The 17,606-nt window shown below is 42.4% G+C and overlaps 1 protein-coding gene and 1 pseudogene across 1 annotated transcript in view; both read left to right on the top strand.

Moving 5' to 3' along the window:
• The first annotated feature begins 316 nt into the window (after nt 1–316).
• Nucleotides 317–17,606, top strand: part of MYZAP (myocardial zonula adherens protein) — a 96,889-nt gene continuing 79,599 nt past the window's right edge. The window contains exons 1-2 of the mRNA XM_032774113.2: nt 317–430; nt 11,461–11,550. Of these exons, the coding sequence (XP_032630004.1) occupies nt 347–430; nt 11,461–11,550 (174 nt within the window). The 5' untranslated portion in view covers nt 317–346. The remainder of the gene's footprint in view (nt 431–11,460; nt 11,551–17,606) is intronic.
• LOC142047283 (uncharacterized) lies at nt 4,295–6,344 on the top strand (annotated as a pseudogene).

The raw sequence follows: 17,606 nt of genomic DNA, 5'->3' as shown, positions 1-17,606 counted from the left end.
ACACTGTAGAGCTGTACATACACCCACAACTACCCCGAGCGCGCGCACACACCCATACCCCGTGGCACCTGTGCACACACCTGCTGTACACACCAATGCCCCGCGCGCGCGCACACACACACACACACAGACAGACAGACACCGGGCACGCTCCGGCCGACCGCCCGGCCGCCCCGCTGCACTGACGACTGGGCCGAGCGATAAAACGCTGGTTGCCTGACAAGTGCTCGTCAGGCCGGCGCTGCGGCCCCTCCCCGGGGCGTTGGCTGGAGCCGCACCTGAGGCCCCGGCCGGAGTTGGGCAGCTCGGCCGTGAGTCAGTGTGCGGGGGAAGGCGGCCGAGAAAGATGCTGCGCTACAGCTCCGCGCTCACCGTCACTACCACCATCCCCCGGCCGCCCGCCGGCGAGAGCGGCGCCGGCAAGAAGCGGGTGAGTCCCCCGGGAGCGGCCTCCGGCCCCTCAGCCTGCCCAGCTCGGCCGCGGGGGGCGCTGGGTGCCCCCGGGCTGCTTCCCGCGCGGCGCTGCTGACCCCCAGCCCGGCCTTGGGCGGGACCTGCGGGAAGGCTCAGCGCGCCACTGGCTCCGGCCAGGCTCCGGCCGGGGCTGCCCCACGCCTGCCTTGGCTGGGATTCCGGGTAGAGGTGGGTGCACGTCCCGAAACTCGCCTTTGCTTAGGGAACTTTCTGCTGTTTCCCCCTCATCCCGCCTCAGTCGGCTGCGCAAAGCCTGACTCGCCAGTGGCAACCGTGAGCCCTAGGGTGTGGGGTCCGGTTATCAGCGCCGGCTCTGAGGAGTGGGGAGACTGCAGGCGTTCTGCTCTCCGAAGATCGCCACAGAAATCCCCGACTCTTCTTCTTCCCCATTCGCGAAAGGAGTTTTTACAATGTAGGGCAAAAGTCTAGTTCCCCATTTCTACTCCGTGTAGCCAGCAGGCTTAGACAAAGACTACAGAAGAGAGCAGGTGACAGAAAGAAGTGTGATTTGGTTTAATGGACATCGTTTAATAAGGGTTGTTTTTAAAGGGCAGAATATATGTTTGCCCAGCCGCGTTTGCCCTCTAGCTATGCACGTGTATAGAAAGATGTAGTTTACTAACGATTTCCCTTTTGACTAGAGGACAAATGTGCCCAAATATGTTTTATTGCATGGCGAAGACTAGAGCTGTAAAAGAGAGCGTATTGGTCTCAAGGTCTGTGCCCCAGATCCTCAAAGATATTTAGGAGTATAACTCCCTTTGAGGATCTGGACCTGTGCTTTTCTTTTTTATTTTACGTTTTTTCAAAATTAATGTTTCTACTTTTAGTAGGGAGACCAGATGTCCTGATTTTATAGGGACAGTCCTGATATTCAGGGTTTTTTCTTATATGGACACCTATTACCCTCAACCCTTTGTCCTGATTTTTCCTACCTGCTTTCTGGTCACCCTACTACTTTACAGAGTCAACATACTTGACAGCAAGATCAGGGTTGACAATGCACAATTTCCAAGAACAGTTCAAAGAAAATATTGCAGGATACTGCAAAATAATGTTGGTGTGTGTGTGGTGGGTTTTTTTTTTTTTTTTTTTTAAATCTTCACTAATTAGAGCACAAACTTTCCCTCTATGTGTTTTGGCAGACTTCTCTCCCCACCCCCTCCTCGTGCCCCATCAGTGCTTCATCTTTGTTTCTGTTCCAGTCTAATTATCTACTGAAAATAGGGTCAAATTTTGTGGGCTCTACAATGAGGTTTTCTTTTACTAGTCATAATATTGTGGCTCCAGTTTTTCCAGGAGAGGAGGTGTGCCATTCTGTGTGTGGTTGTTTGTAAACATCCAGCTGGATTTAAAGAATCAAGGACTTTCACATTCAGATGACAACAGATTAAGGATGAATGCCTTAGATGCTGTAGCTAGTGGGTGTTGCTTTAAACCCATGAGCCTTTTAAACAGAACAATATTTAAATGTGTTGGAATCTTTCACAATCAAGATAAGATCTGTAATGATGATGTGTGAATCTGCTTGGCAACTCTTCTAAATGTTGTTAAAATTCTGGCAGATATAGTGACAAGAATGTCCCCACACCCACCCTACTTTAAATAGCATTTTCAGTAGTGTAACAACATAGGCTGTTATCATGAGAGAACACACATTCTTTACCTGCTGTAGTGGCAATAAATCACAAGGATGAGGGATGAGCTTATCATTACAAACCAGTGTTATTTTGCAACTGTAATGTTTTTAGAGAGACAAGGTGGGTGAGGTAATGGGAATGTCTATACTACAGACCTTACAGTGGCACAGCTATATTGCTGCAGCTGCACTGCTGTAAGGTCTCCTGTGTAGCCGCTCTATGCCAATGGGAGAGACCTCTCCCGCTGGCATAATTAAACCACCCTCAACGAGTGGCAGTAGCTATATCAGCGGTAAACGCTCTCCCATTGACAAAGCTCTGTCCTCACTGGGGTTTTGACGGTGAAACTTACGTCGGTCAGGGTGTGTTCTTTCACACCCGTGGTCAATAAACGTTTTGCTGACAAAAGTGCTAGTGTAGGCAAAGCCGGTATCTTTTAATGGACCAACTGCTGTTGATGAGAGAGACAAGCTTTTGAGCTTACACAGAGCTCTTCTTCAAGTCTGTAATGTTTCTGGAATACATAATAGTTCTCTGTTCATCTAACAGCAACACCCACCTGTTCATCAGAGAAAACAAAACCAGTGAGGAATGTTATCATGACACCTATTGCATACAGTAACCAGTGAGACTGTTGAAGTTCCTGTAGCAAAGTCACCTGTGTTCGTATGCTAAGAGCCAGTTAACTCTGAATTCACTCTTCATCACAAATATAAGGAGTACACAAACTTAGTTAGGCTCATGGTGGGTGAGAAGCAAAGTTGTTAAAACTGAAAATTAGAAAGCTTTGGAAACTGCAATTATTATTATAGTAATAATAAGGAAATAAGATAATTAATGGAGAGTTACATAGTATAATGTGGCCATATTTCCTAATTCTTTAGAATAAAGTGATTTCTATCCTCACTATTCATAATAAGTTTCATGTTTGATATCTTTCTTCTAAACAGGTTAATATTGAGAGTATATTTTAGAATGCAAGTTTTTTTTTGTTTTTGTTTTTTTAACTTAATCTACTCTAGCACACATTCCAGGACAAAGTAAACATATGTAGTTCTGGTAGTTTGTAGGAACACTGTACCTTTTTCTAATGGGAACAACAGAATTAATTTGCAAGTAAAACTCTCTTTAGAGTAGTGCCTTTCTCTTTTGTAGCGAAATGTTAGCTCCCGAGCAAGAGAATGAAAACACTTAGAATAACAAATTAAGTAAAATTACACCCAAGACAAGATGTCATAGTCCCATCTACCTGCGATCACAGGAGAAGTTCCATTAATGATATTATTTTAGAGATGAATGTAAGATGGCTATAATTAGACTTTTTTCCACAAATTGTCTGTCAATTGTCCCTTATCACCAGATTAATCTTTTTGCACTGATTGAAATTAGAGACTTGTTTCTTGTCTTGTCTTCAAAAGTTTAGAATAACTTCTGACCCTATGCAGAGTGAGTGGTTCTTAAACTTCAACCATTAAGTAAAGATTTAAAAAAAAAAAAAAATAGGCTATGGAGGCAAGCAGCGGGCAATTACTGGACAAAATTCCAGTCCCCAAACCACTTGAGTGCCAGAAGCAATTGTATCTTTATTGGCATAACCAAAAACCTCTCTGGCTTTTCGATCCCACACCCTCTTAAAGTCAGTGGGAATTTTTCCATTTTCAGTAGTTGGGTCAATATTGAGCATCTTATTCCAGTGGAAGCAGTATGGAGATCTTAGGATAGGACATCTTATCAATAGACAAATATTAATTATTTTGCTAAAAAAACATCATTTTGGTCATTCAAACCCTTTTGCTGGCAATCTGGTTCCATGTATTTTGCTTTTTTTAAAAAAAAACAAAAAAGCGTGCAGAACATTTGTCAAAATAGTTGTTCAGGGTTTGCATCTGTTACTCTTAGGCCTGGTCTACACTGTGATTTTAGGTCAAATTTAGCAGAATTACCTTGATTTAACCCTGCACTTGTCCACACAACGTAGTCCTTTTCTTCGACTTAAAGGGCTCTTTAAATGGATTTCTTTACTCTATCTCCGAGGAGATTAGCGCTGAAATCGGCCTTGCTGGGTGAAATTTGGGGTAGTGTGGACACAATTCGATGGTATTGGCCTCCAGGCGCTGTCCAAGAGTGCTCCATTGTGACCGCTCTGGACAGTGCTCTCAACTCAGATGCACTGTCCAGGTAGACAGGAAAAGTCCCACAAACTTTTGAATTTCATTTCCTGTTTGGCCAACGTGGTGAGCTGATCAGCATAGGTGACCATGCAGAGCTCATCAGCAGACGTGACCGTGTTGTCCCAGAATCGCAAAAGAGCTCCAGTGTGGACCGAATGGGAGGTACGGGATCTGATTGCTGTATGGGGAGACTAATCCGTGCTAGCTGAACTCCGTTCCAGTAAACGAAATGCCAAACTGTTTGAAAAAATCTCCAAGGGTGTGAAGGACAGCGGCTATAACAGGGACTCACAGCAGTGCCTCATGAAAATTAAGGAGCTCAGGCAAGCCTACTGAAAAACCAGATAGGCAAATGGCTGCTCCGGGTCACAGCCCCAAACATGCCGCTTCTATGATGAGCTGCATGCCATTCTAGGGGGTGCAGCCACCACTACCCCAACCCTGTGCTTTGACTCTGTCAATGGAGTGGAACGCAACACAGAAGCAGGTTTTGGGGACGAGGAAGATAGCTCACAGCAAGAAAGGAGAGAAACCAATTTACCCAACAGCCAGGATCTGTTTCTCATTGTGGACCTGGAGCAAGTACCACCCGAACCCACCCAAGGCGGGCTCCCGGACCCTGAAGGCGTAGAAGGGACCTCTGGTGAGTGTAGCTTTGTAAATATTATACATGGTTTAAAAGCAAGCATATTTAATGATTAATTTGCCCTGGCATTCACGGCCAGTACAGCTACTGGAAGTCTGTTAATGTATCTGGGGATGGAGTGGAAATCCTCCAGGGACGTTTCCATAAAGCTCTCCTGGATGTACTCCCAAAGCCTTTGCAAAAGGTTTCTGGGGAGGGCAGCCTTATTCCATCCTCCATGGTAGGACACTTTGCCAGGCCAGTAGCGTGTAGTCAGGAATCATTGCAGAACAAAGCATTGCAGCATATGATTCTGGTGTTTGCTGGCATTCAAACAACATCTGTTCTTTATGTGTAATCCTCAGGAGAGTGATATCATTCATGGTCACCTGGTTGAAATAGGGTGGTTTTATTAAGCAGACATTCAGAGGTGCCCGTTCCTGCTGTGCTGTTTGCCTGCGGCTGAACAGAAATTTTCCCCACTGTTAGCTAGGTAGTGGGGGGAGGGGAGAGAATTGTATGTGGAGGTGGGGGTTAGTTGGGTTTGTGCTGCATGTTAACCTGGAAACTGCAGCCCCTCCTTTTAAATTGCCAACCCATTTTAAATGGCCAACCCATTGGCTGCTTGGTATGGGAATGAGGACGCTGCTGTTTGAAACCATTCTCACATGTTATGAAGGTTAAAGAAGCCAAAAGGCTGTGGCTTACCATGGTTGCCTGCAAGGCGAATTCTGTTGTCTGGCCCTGCATGAGTGATCTCTCACACCAAACAGCAGGGCCTCAATAAGAGGCAAAATGCGACCTTGTAACAAAAGCACACGTACTATGTAATGTTCACAGCAAGGTTTACTGTGAAAGAGTGTACCCATTGTTCTAAAAATGTGTCTTTTTAACTACCACTTTCCTTTTTTTTTTTTTTTTTTTTTTTTTTTTTAAATCTCCACCAGCTGCATGTGTTTCTCCTTCACAGAGGCTAGCAAAGATTAGAAGGCAAAAAAAACGCACTCGAATGAAATGTTCTCTGAGCTCATGCTGTCCTCCCACAGTGACACAGCACAGCAGAACGTGTGGAGGCAGACAATGTCAGAGTGCAGGAAAGCACAATATGAACACGAGGAGAGGTGGCGGGCTGAAGAGAGTAAGTGACGGGCTGAAGATGATCAGTGGCATCAGTTTGCTGACAGAAGGCAGGAGTCAATGCTCAGGCTGCTGGAGGATCAAACTCGTACGCTCCAGCATATGGTTGAGCTGGAGGAAAGGCAGCAGGAGCACAGACTGCTGCTGCAGCCCCTGTGTAACCAACCGCCCTCTTCCCCAAGTTCCATAGCCTCCTCACCCAGACGCCCAAGAACACGGTGGGGGGGCCTCCGGCCTGCCACCCACCCACTCCACCCCAGAGGATTGCCCAAGCAACAGAAAGCTGGCATTCAATAAGTTTTAATGTTTTAAAGTGCAGTGTGACCTTGTCCTTCCCTCCTCCCCCACCCCTCCTGGGCTACCTTAGCAGTTATCCCCCCATTTGTGTGATGAATTAATAAAGAATGTATGAATGTGAAGCAAAATTGACTTTATTGCCTCTGAAAGTGGTGATCAAAGGGGGAGGGGAGAATGGTTAGCTTACAGGGAAGTAGAGTGAACCAAGGGGATGAGGGGTTCATCAAGGAGAAACTAACAGAACTTTCACACCGTAGCCTGATCAGTCATGAAACTGGTTTTCAAAGCTTCTGTGATGCAGACATTCATTGGGATCTCAATGAAATTCCAATGGGTGGTGGAGACTGCGGGAACTGTGGGATAGATTCCCACAGTGCAATGCTCCAGAAGTTGAAGCTAGCCTCGGTACTGTGGACGCAGTCCACCAACTTAATGCACTTAAAGCATTTTGTGTAGGGACACACAAAATTGACTGTATAAAAACGATTTCTGAAAAACCAACTTCTACAAATTCGAGCTAATTTTGTAGTGTAGACGTACGCTTACTTGTGTAAAGCAGACCCCTGCTTATTCAGAGAGAGTGCTGCTCAATGTGACTAAGGATTGTGGAAGTGGGGCCCCATATTTTTTTAATATACTCTAAAATTTTAAACTAACCTTCAGTGTTTTCTTTTTAAGTTCTATATTGCAACAAACTATCATTGGTGATAACCTACTAGCTTCTTAGAAGCTGATAAGAATGTCTCCAATTGTTAACTTCCATTCCATTTGGCAAACTAATATTAAGAGCTGGAGTGAACCAGTCTTTGCTTCCCTGTGTGTTCATCAGTCTCACAGATGACATTCAGAGTAGCTCTGGGAATATTGCTCATGGGTTGGTGTTTATCACAGGTTAAATAGTGGGCACGTAGTATTGGTCAAATTGGGATTACTTTAATCATTGAGTAGTTTGTTAAAACTGTGGTCACTGCAAATTATAAAGTTTACAAGTTATGGATTTTTTAGATTGTTTCTGATTCTTTATAAAAACCAAAGTTACACCCCTACATCTACCAGGAGGTCAGTAATAGCATGATACGGTCAATTTCATTCTAACCTGTTGTTGATGACATGGAGGTAGATGGGTGAGTGCTTCCAGTCCTTAACTTGGCTGCACAGAGTATGTCTGTGCTACATGTTCTACAGCAACACAGTACTTGTTATAGCAACTGAAAGGGTCTTTCCACATAACTCCAGTGTTTCTGTCCATTTCTTCTTCACCTTAAGCTCAGTCATATTTCTTCCCCCTTCACCTAGCACTTAGGTCAGTCTTTCCCTAGTCTTTATTTGAGGTACTGTCCTTTTCTGAGGAATTTCTGTAACCATCCCCACAGCTGAGGAGTGCTGGGGTTGATTCCCTCTGGAGCCTATCACAGTTGTTCCTTCTTTTGGCCAATAAATTTGCAAACAAACGATGCAAAGCACTACCTCTCCAAGAGGCAACATCAGCTGGGGATCTGGCCGCATGTATATGTAGCTTGTGTGAAAAACCTTTCAATTACATTTTCTATTAAAATTGAATGGGAGAGTTGGTTCAATGCTTTGTGTCATTAGAGATTCTGGGATCCTAAGTGAGACTGTGAGTATATGCCCAATCTGTTTTATGGTGCCATGTAGCTGCTTCTTTCATGTGTCCCTTGAGACAAACCCTCAGGCGGGGGTTCCTCCAAAAGGCTAGTGACTGGTTCTGTTTGAAAATGTGTACTTGTTTTCTGTGGCATTTGCAGAGATGTTGGGATTGGTGCATGGGTTCTGATTTAGTTAGGGATGTATGGTGATTGTGAAAGTCCGAGTACAGTCCTGTTTGGTAAATAAATTCCATTTCTGCGGGATGATGACGTGTGGTTTCTTCATCTATGTCTCCTAAAGGGTCTGTAGAATTTGATGGAGGATCCCAGTCTTGTCAACTGATGAACTCTACAGCATTCTGGCCTTTAGTATTCTGTGAGCATTACAAGCTGAAATATGAAACAGTGAAGTTTTGTTTCATTTTGCTGCTTTGCAGTACTCATGGCAGAAATACTGATGAAAATTTGATCTCCTGGAGTGTGTGTGCATATGCGTACTTCTATGAGGCTGAAGGGATAGGGAAATGAAAGGCAGAGAAAAGAAGGGCTCCTAGGTGTTATGGTAATATAAATACAGTAATGTTTTGGGGAGATAATAGAGAATGAAGTATGAAAAGAGTGCTACCCTGAATTTTTTTTTTTAAACTTAAAGAAAAAGGAAAGAGGAGAGAGAAAAATATAAATTCCAAAGTGGAATGGTCTCAGCCAACCAGTCAAAGAGCTGGGGATGCTGTACATTTGCTAATCCTAATTTATTACTCTTCCCAGTTATTCAGTTTCCTGCACTCTGATTGCAGGTCTTCATAATTATTGTTTGGGTGCAGTAACCAAATAGCATGTGACTCCCAGTACCTGTACTCTGCCAGACAGTCACTGTTCACTAGTCAGTATACAGGCACTTGTACAATTTCAGTATGATTACTGACAAATAACTGTACTGTGAATATTTAAGTCAACTACTATAATCTCTCTACGCTCACTGGCTCCTATGTTGAATGCCAAGCTCTTTGCCTGCTTCAAAGATGGTATATGCTTCTGTTTCTCCTTCTCTTATCAGTGAACAAGAAAAATAGCTAAAATCAAAGAAATACAGGTTGTCAAATCACTGAACGGAAGATTGCATTCAATGCTGTCTGGTCCAGTTCTGCTCCCACTGAAATCAGTGGGAGCAAGATTTGGCCTCCTTTCTTTCATTACCTTCCCTTGCAACCCCCTAAATTCCCTTGTCTTCCCTTGCTGTCCTATGGGTCAGGAAGGTGCTTGTCTCAACAAGAACAATCATAAATGTTTGTCTTTGTTTGCTTATATTGGAAGACTGCCAGCCTCTCCCTTCTGGTTCATGCTTGTAAACAAATATGTATTAGGGAGAGGAGCCTTGCTAAACTGATGGGCAGAAAGAACAGTGGAATGTGAAAATTAAAGGGATGGGGGAAAAGGGGTGAAAAGAGATGTACACTGGGCTTCCTGATAATCATATTTTGTGCCAATAAACTCCAAAGTCAAGGAGTTTAGTAGCATAGGGTACGGTTATGAACTTATAAACAGGAAGTGCCTTAAAGTTCTCTGTAATGGCCGAAAGGAAGAATCTGGAATTCTCTTCTAATGAGAATTACAGATACCAACTAATCAATGTCAAAAGCCAGTGTATGTGGACACAGTCACGCTTGTATTCATCATTAAAAATAAATCACATTTTTATTATAATTCCTTTGGAAACTGGAAATTAAAATGTTTCCTTACCAAATTTAACTTCCTCCATCACATGCACGTTGGCTTCTTTTTGTAGGTTTGATATTGAATGCTGATTAATGGCATTGAGCTCTTTTTGTCTTTAGATCCATTTGCAAACTTTTTATATTTTTTTAAAGATCTAAATCAGTGATACTCAGACTGAGGCTCACTTGCGAGCCACAAGTGGCTCTTTAATGTGCCTCTTGCAGCTCTTTGCAGCACATGATATTAAAACACTGTGATTTAATTATTAACCAATCAGGATGTTTTTACTATGTTATTAATCAGCTGTAGTTGATAAAATAATACATGGTCAGTCATTTGGCTGAGAGTAAAAACTAAATATTTCCCATCGTACTGTTGAAATACGAATATATAGCACTATAGTAAATGAAACAATGAATTCATGCTATGGTGTCTCTTCTGGGTAATGTTGATTGCTAATTTGGCTCCTGAACCACTGAGGTCTGAGTATCACTGATCTAAATGAATCTAAAGAGCCTTGAAAGTGAAGACAAGTAGCTTATGTTCAAAGTGACAGAGCAGGGAGAGTTAATGGAGAGATGCAAAGAGGGATGAAATGGTCAAAGCAACAGGCTCGGGAAATAATCTGTGCAGCAGCAATTTCAGTGGATATGAGTGAAACAGGACTGTATTTGTCAACACTAGAGAAAAAGATGTTGCAGTAATTGAGGCATGAGGGCCTGGAGGAACATTTTAGCTGTGTGGGTGGATAGGAAAGGCCGGATCTTAGACATGTTATGCACAAAGAATTGTGAAGAATTAGACATAGAAGTCAGAGTCCAAGATGATACCTACATTATTGGCCTGAGTGACAGGTAGGACTGTAGTGGTGTCCATAGTGTCTGAGAAAGAGGGGTAGGATTTTTTGGGGGGAAATTTAAGAACTGTCTTTTTTAGCCATGTTGAGCTTGAGCTGACAGCTAAACAGTCACAAGGAGATATCAGAGAGAGTCTGGGTTTTAGTTTGGACAGAGTGTGTTTTGTATTTCAACGGTTGGTATCTATTGCTTAGGAGTCATTATTGCTTTTTATTGTGGCACCTAAAGGCTCCAGCCAAGACTGGGGCCCTGTCATGCTAGGCACTGAACAAACTTATAGTAAAAGACAGCCCCTGCCTCAAAGAGCTTACAATCTAAACAGACAATAAAGGGAACCAGGGTGAGGGGGAAACAGTATTATTAACCCCATTTCACCAAAGAGGAAGTGGCTTTTCCACGGTCACGTAGGAAGAGGGACCTTGAATACACTTTTTTTACGAAAGAGTTTTTGATCTTTTAGCCATGTTCATAATTTACCGATGTGATTAATCTCATTGAATTCAGTGGAACTAAACTCATGAGTGTTTCCAGGATCAAGCTATTGGTATGTCCTCAACATAAAAACAGGGTCTGTTCTAGAAAACATTTAGTGTTTTCAGATACTGAATCTCCCATTTTAAAGATCAAAGATGTGCCAAATTGCAATCAAAGAAAACTATTTTCAGTGTTAGTGTATTTCAATTCTCAATGTCATTTGGGTGAATATAGCAAAACCCCATTTCAGTCAACAGCATGTTATTATTTCAGGTATGTAATGTTCTCCTTGAATTAGTTCTTGCCAGCTAAAAAACCCAGCCATTAGAAAGTAACTTTTTCCATTGTTTGTGGCATGGATGAAAACTCGAAAGCTAGCACATCTTGTTTTATAGGGGGTCTATTAAAATGACCTTTCTTTGCATTCTTAAAACTGAAAGAAAACCTTTGTTTCCTTTCTAGATGAATGTCTGTAGATTACGCCTAACAGTGCCACCTGATGAAGGCTCATTTTCTGAACAAGGAGGAAATAAGCCAGAAAGAACAAAAAAAGTAAGTGCATTGAGTGTAGGCTGGCGTTTACCAGCATGCACTTGGTAACAATCAGAATGTGTTTGTTTCATCCCTTCCACAGAAATTGTGATTAACATTGATGGGAATTTCAAGATCTTTGCAAATTTAAGAAAAGAAAATTGACATTTCATATAAAAGTTATACTGTGCTCAAAACTGAGGTATGGGTGAGCTCTGAAGTTAGTGGCATCAAAATTGTGCCTGGAGGTACATGCATTAGAATAGCTTTGCAGCACATAGGCTCTAGGTGATGAGCAGCTGAAGTATTTACAAATATTAAACAATAAAATCTTGAAACAGAGGTCCAAATCAAGACCAGGGCCCCATTGTGTTAGGCACCATACTAGTGCATGCAAAGACAAGGTCCTTGTCTCGAAGAGTTTAGCATCTTAGGGTTTGATCCTGCAAGTCTTAAACCTATGAATGGTCCCCACTGGTTTCAGTGGGACTACTTGTGTGTAAAGTTATGCACGTACTTAAGTTTTTGCAAGATTGGGGCCTTAAAAATGTGTATTTGAACTGGCCTTCCTATGACTTGTTGAAGAAAAAAAAAAAAAGTGAAGTGTAAGTTGTTAACTATATTACACAGAAGAGAGAGACTAATACTGATGGGGAAAATGCAAAAGAAGGAAATCAAGGTTCTTCTGGAAAGAAAATGGTGCGAGTGCAGTGAGAAAGAGACAAGGGTCCAGTTCTGTTCCTACAGAAGCAGTGGCAAAACTTGGTGAGTTTAGGGGTGCAAGATCAGTCTGTAAGGGCCAGATTTTTACAGTTATTTAGGCACCTAAATACCTGTTAAAAAGTACTTGGCACCAGATTTTTAGTGCCATAAATATGTTTATCCTGTTTTAAGCCAGGATTAAAAAGAAAAGCTTTTATTATTTGACCGCATGAACACTGTATTAAACCAAACTGAAACAAGAAATTAGCAGAACAATGCTTGAATTGTGGTGCGGCACTAGGATCACTTCAAAACACAACTACTTAATAGTATGTCTAAACTAACGTAACTCTAGCCTGATTCTAGCAAGAGATAAATGTTTTCCCTACTTTCAATTTTGTTCAAAATTGTCAAAATGTAAGGGGTTTATCAAATATCAGTTGTGCAAAGATACAGGCTTGGATTCTTATTTACACTAAGCCCCTTGACATCACTCTGGTGCTGTTAAAGGGATCTTAAAGTGGCTATAACTGTCACTTCTACTCAGTCGAAGATGGATTAGTGTCAATTAGAGTCAAACTCATAATATTTAAACTGAGTAGTTGTAGCATGTGGAATACTTTTTGCTACTTTAAATCCTCTCCTCATTTGTATCTGATACCCAAGGAATTTCTGCTAATTAATTAGGGCAATGGATGTAGGGTCTATCCACATTAAGAGTAATTCTAGTTTGTTTTTTAGCAGGATATATGTTGACTGTAATAGGTGGGAAACAATAATGAAAAGAAGTGTCAGAGGCCCATGAATGATCAGAGCTGAGACGGTTTTTGTTTCTGACAGTCTTTTTCACTATAGGGCCTTGAATTTAAAGGAAGCAAATGATATTTCCCACCTCCTCCCCCTACAACTGTACATTCAAATAGCAAATTTAACACAAGTTGAGGCTGGCAGTTTTATACCAGTGACTGTATTAAGGGGGAGCAACTGTATTAATCCTTAGTATAGTCAAGAATGCAGAGTGGTAAGTTTGTTTACATATTCCCAAGACACTGGATTCTTCCTACGTATTGTATTATGATTTATATTAGTTAAATTCAGAATTATCTACCAGCTGTATGACCTTATTGCATTGTTATAACAGTCCAATAGTTTTCCAAAGGTAAGTAATTCTTGTCAATAATAATTGTTGATATTAAAGAGTATATATCTAATTGGCAGTGGGCATTGCAATTAAATATTCAAAAACGTGTGGAGCATTTTACCCCTTGTGCCATCATATTGTATCCGGTGGCCATTCTAGATAGATGAATGCATATCACCATATAAACAAACAACTGCAAAAAGTTATTGACTGTGAATCGGTTTTCACCTAATATCTTTAAGAGAATTTTGTAATTTATTACAGATGGATTTTATTGTCACTGTAATGATTGCTTGTATAAACCCTATCTGGTTGCATATTAACTGGGAATGCAGACAGGGCTCTATTTATTCTTTCTTTTTTTAAATGTTAGTTGAAGAATGATAAGATACTTATATATCTCAAGATAATGTGATCAAATATCTGAGTTGATCCACCCATATTCGACTGTTTCAACATTAATAAAATTACCTTTATTCTTAAAGTGTCTTACAAACATTAACTAATCCTCAGAACGCCTTTGAGACAGGGAACTATAGCATTTTATAAATGGGGATAATAGAGACGGGTTAGGTGACTGTTCGGTTTGCAGGCTTGTATTTAACAATTAAAGTATGCAAATACAGCTGTGCAGTGCCAAGAACCGAAAGGAACAGCATGACAGTCACTGGACAGCAAAGCTGTATGATCACAATGTTGTATTGTTTTTAAATACTGGATATTGTGAAAAATACTACTGTTGGATATGGAAGTAAGACCTTGTCTACACTACAGTTTTATTGGCAAAAGGCAGCTTTTGCTGACAAAATAGGGGAGATGTACGCACTACAATGCCACTTTTATTGACAAAATTCTCCTGTTTCGGCACAAAATAAAACCACCTCAATGAGAGTCATGGGGCTTTTTGCTGCAAAGTTTTTATCAACAAAATCTTAGCGTAGACACCTGTGCTTGGTTTTGTCACTGTAATTGGCCTCCAGGAGGTCCCACAATGCCCATCCTGACTGCTCAGGTCAGCAGTTCGAACTCCGCTGCCCTGCAGCTACGTAAACTAGCATCCGTCCCTCCATCTTTAAAGGCCATTTTTGAAATTCCACATCCTATTTGCTCAGCATGGAGAGCTCACATTACAGTCTCCTAGCTGACCATGATGGCTCCATGGGGCAAATGGTCTCCCACTTGGACTACAGTTGGAGCAGTTGGATCTGCTGAGTATATGGGGACAGGAGGCTGTCCAGTCCCAGCTCTGCTCCAGCTGAAGGAATTTCAGCACCTATGGGCATATTTCTTATGCCTTATGCAATAAAGGCTATGATCGGGACACTGCGCAATTCTGAGTGAAGATAAAGGAGCTGAGGCAGGTGTGCCATAAGGTGAGGGAGGCAAACAGTTGCTCAAGTGTTGCGCTGAAGACTTGCTGCTTCTATAAGGAGCGGGACGCCATCCTTGCGGGGACCCCATCTCCACCACCAAGAGCCCTGTGGATACTTTGATGGGGCTGGAGGTGGTGGACAGTGGACAAAGTCAGGGACCTAGAGGTGGAGTTGGAGGATGATGTGGAGCCCACGGCCGGGTCGTCCAGTGGTGCTGCAAATCGGGAACTCTTCTCCATGCAGATGGTGTCTAGCCAGTTCCAGCAGTCCATCTCCGGCGAGCAAGATGCTGGAGAGCAGACTCCTGATAAGTGATCTTTTTGAGCTGATGCCACTCGCTTATTTGATATATAGGTGTCCTAGTATCCTGTAGAAGTGGGTGAAGGGATAGAAATGTGCAAGACAAGTGTATCTGAGTGTGCTTCACATTCCCCTGTGCAGCTAAGCAGTGTGATGGAACAGTGTGTTGATGCACACCGAGATTTCATAGGAATCCTCCAGAGAGATCGCTAGGAAACTTTCCTGGAGGTATTCGCCAATCCTTGGTCAAAGGTTCTTTGGCAGAGCTGCTTTGTTCCTTCCCCTGTTGTAGGAAACGTTCCTGGACCAATCAACAATTACTTGTGCAGGGACCAAAGCGGCACATAGGCAAGCAGCATAGGAGCCAGGTTAGCACATTTGCCATGTGGCTACAAAGTGGAGGTTAGATTGAGCCTGGGTTTAAAAGGCTGTGTAGACATACCCAGAGTGATTGGATTAGTAGTTGATGAGCTGATGTAATTCAAGATACTGCATTCCCATTCTAACTAGCACAAGCTTCAAGCACCATTTAAATTGAGCTAGAGATTTTTGTGTGGACTGTAGTCAGGTTAGGTGCAAAACTCAAGTTACAGCTCAAGCTAACAATGCAATGAGAAGGCCTAAGAACCTGTGACTAGTTTAAGGCTGATTCATCCCTCTGTGCACCTTGCAAATATCCCCATGTGGGCCAAATTGAGGAGATAATTGGTTAGGGACTGGATGACTAAACTACTAACAAGGTGATTCAGCTCATCAGCTGGAACATTTAAAAAAAACAGGAAGAGAGGGGCAAAGGCTGGAAGGAAAGGCAAAGAAGATCAGGATCTTAAAAGTGAGACCATCACCCCTTGGTCAAGGAGTACATTGAAGATTGGGTAAAATCTTATGGTGATGGGACGTGAAACTGCATGAGACGTAAATAAAATGTGCTGTTGTGAACTTAAGTAAGTGTGTGTGAGGACTGCTTCCAAAGAGAAAGGGTGAGGTAGCATGCCCTGTGACGCTGCCCTACTCTGATCTGTGAATCTCTACCTGACTGTTGAACCACATGTAACTCTTGTGGAGCCTACAGATGTGATAGGAGCTGTTAGAGCAAACACAACAGTTGCATCGGCAGAATGCTTTCCGTGTGACAAGGCAACAGAAATATTGATGAGCAAATGGATAATTCCCAGGTTCCCTTCCCATCTCTGCTGGCTGCTTGGGAAGGATGAGAGCTAGAGGGGTAGTATTGTGTCAAAGGCAGTGCCAGAGAGTTATAAAAATACCATGGAATGGCACTGGGTTGTAGACTTCTCTACCTGATTTTCCTTTAATAAGAAGTGGTTTTGAGTTGCACTAATGTGATATCATGATGTGTCTCTGACTATTTTTGGGTTCTTTGCACCTCCTTTGGATGAGACATAGATTTTCCAGGGTTGAGCACCACTGAAGTAGGCTTTGTGATGCACTTTGAGATCTACTGATGACAAGCAGTATATAACAGTGAGGTTACAGTATATGTTATAAAATCAGCTACTTCACTGGTAGATAAATGTGATAGTTTTTGCTAATTGTGGTACTCTTTGAATTTTCTAAAGTTCCTGGAAATGGTATAGAATCATAGAAGTTAACTTGTATATTTTTCAGTCTATATTTCATATATGCTGCATTTCAAGAAATAATGCTTGAAAAGATATGTATTGGCACATTTTCCATATCCATAATGCATTTAAAAATATAATGTAGCATCTGCAAAGTAGGCTGAATGTAGGGTGACCAGATGTCCTGATTTTATAGGGACAGTCCTGATTTTTGAGTCTTTTTCTTATATAGGATCCTATAACCCCCCACCCCCTGACCCGATTTTTCACACTTGCTGTCTGGTCACCCTAGCTGAATGTAACATGAGTTTCATGAACACTAAAGTAATATCAAGAAAAATAATAATCTCTCATCACAGTAGTGCAATTTTGGCTGATGGAATAGATATAATAAAGACATTCTTCTTCTTTACAGGAAATCTGTAACTTAATCAACTGTGTGAACACTATCACTGTCTGTCATTGGTAACTTGTATTATAAACAAAAGGGCAGGGCTGGCGCTTCCATTTTGGCAACCTAGGCGGTCTCTAGGGCACCAGGATTTGGTGGGGGGCAGCAATTCAGCGGTGGGGGGTCCTTCCGTGCTCCGGGTCTTCGGCGGCAATTCTGCGGCGGGTCCTTGACTTGCTCCGGGACCTGCCGCCAAAGTGTCCCGAAGACCGGGAGCATGGAAGGACACCCACCCACCCCCCCCGCAGAATTGCCGTCAACGACCAGGAGTGCGGAAGGACCCCCGCCTAGGGCGCCAAAAACCCTGGCGCCGCTCCTGCAAAAGGGAGACACAACTGATTATAGCAGATACTCGGATAGGTCTGGGAACAGGAAGAAATAAGAAGCATATCTTAACTACTTCTAGTAGCTGCCAAAGGAATTGATTTGAGATATTATAGGTAATTAACAATAGGTTTTGCTAAAACTTTTAAGTTCTTATTTAACCCACCCATCCCTACATGAATCCGTTGTTATTGTGTATCCAG

Source organism: Chelonoidis abingdonii, chromosome 9, assembly GCF_003597395.2.
Source record: "Chelonoidis abingdonii isolate Lonesome George chromosome 9, CheloAbing_2.0, whole genome shotgun sequence".
Lineage (NCBI taxonomy): Eukaryota > Metazoa > Chordata > Testudines > Testudinidae > Chelonoidis > Chelonoidis abingdonii.
Note: the sequence above shows the minus strand (reverse complement) of the source record. Positions and strands in the feature narration are given on the sequence as shown.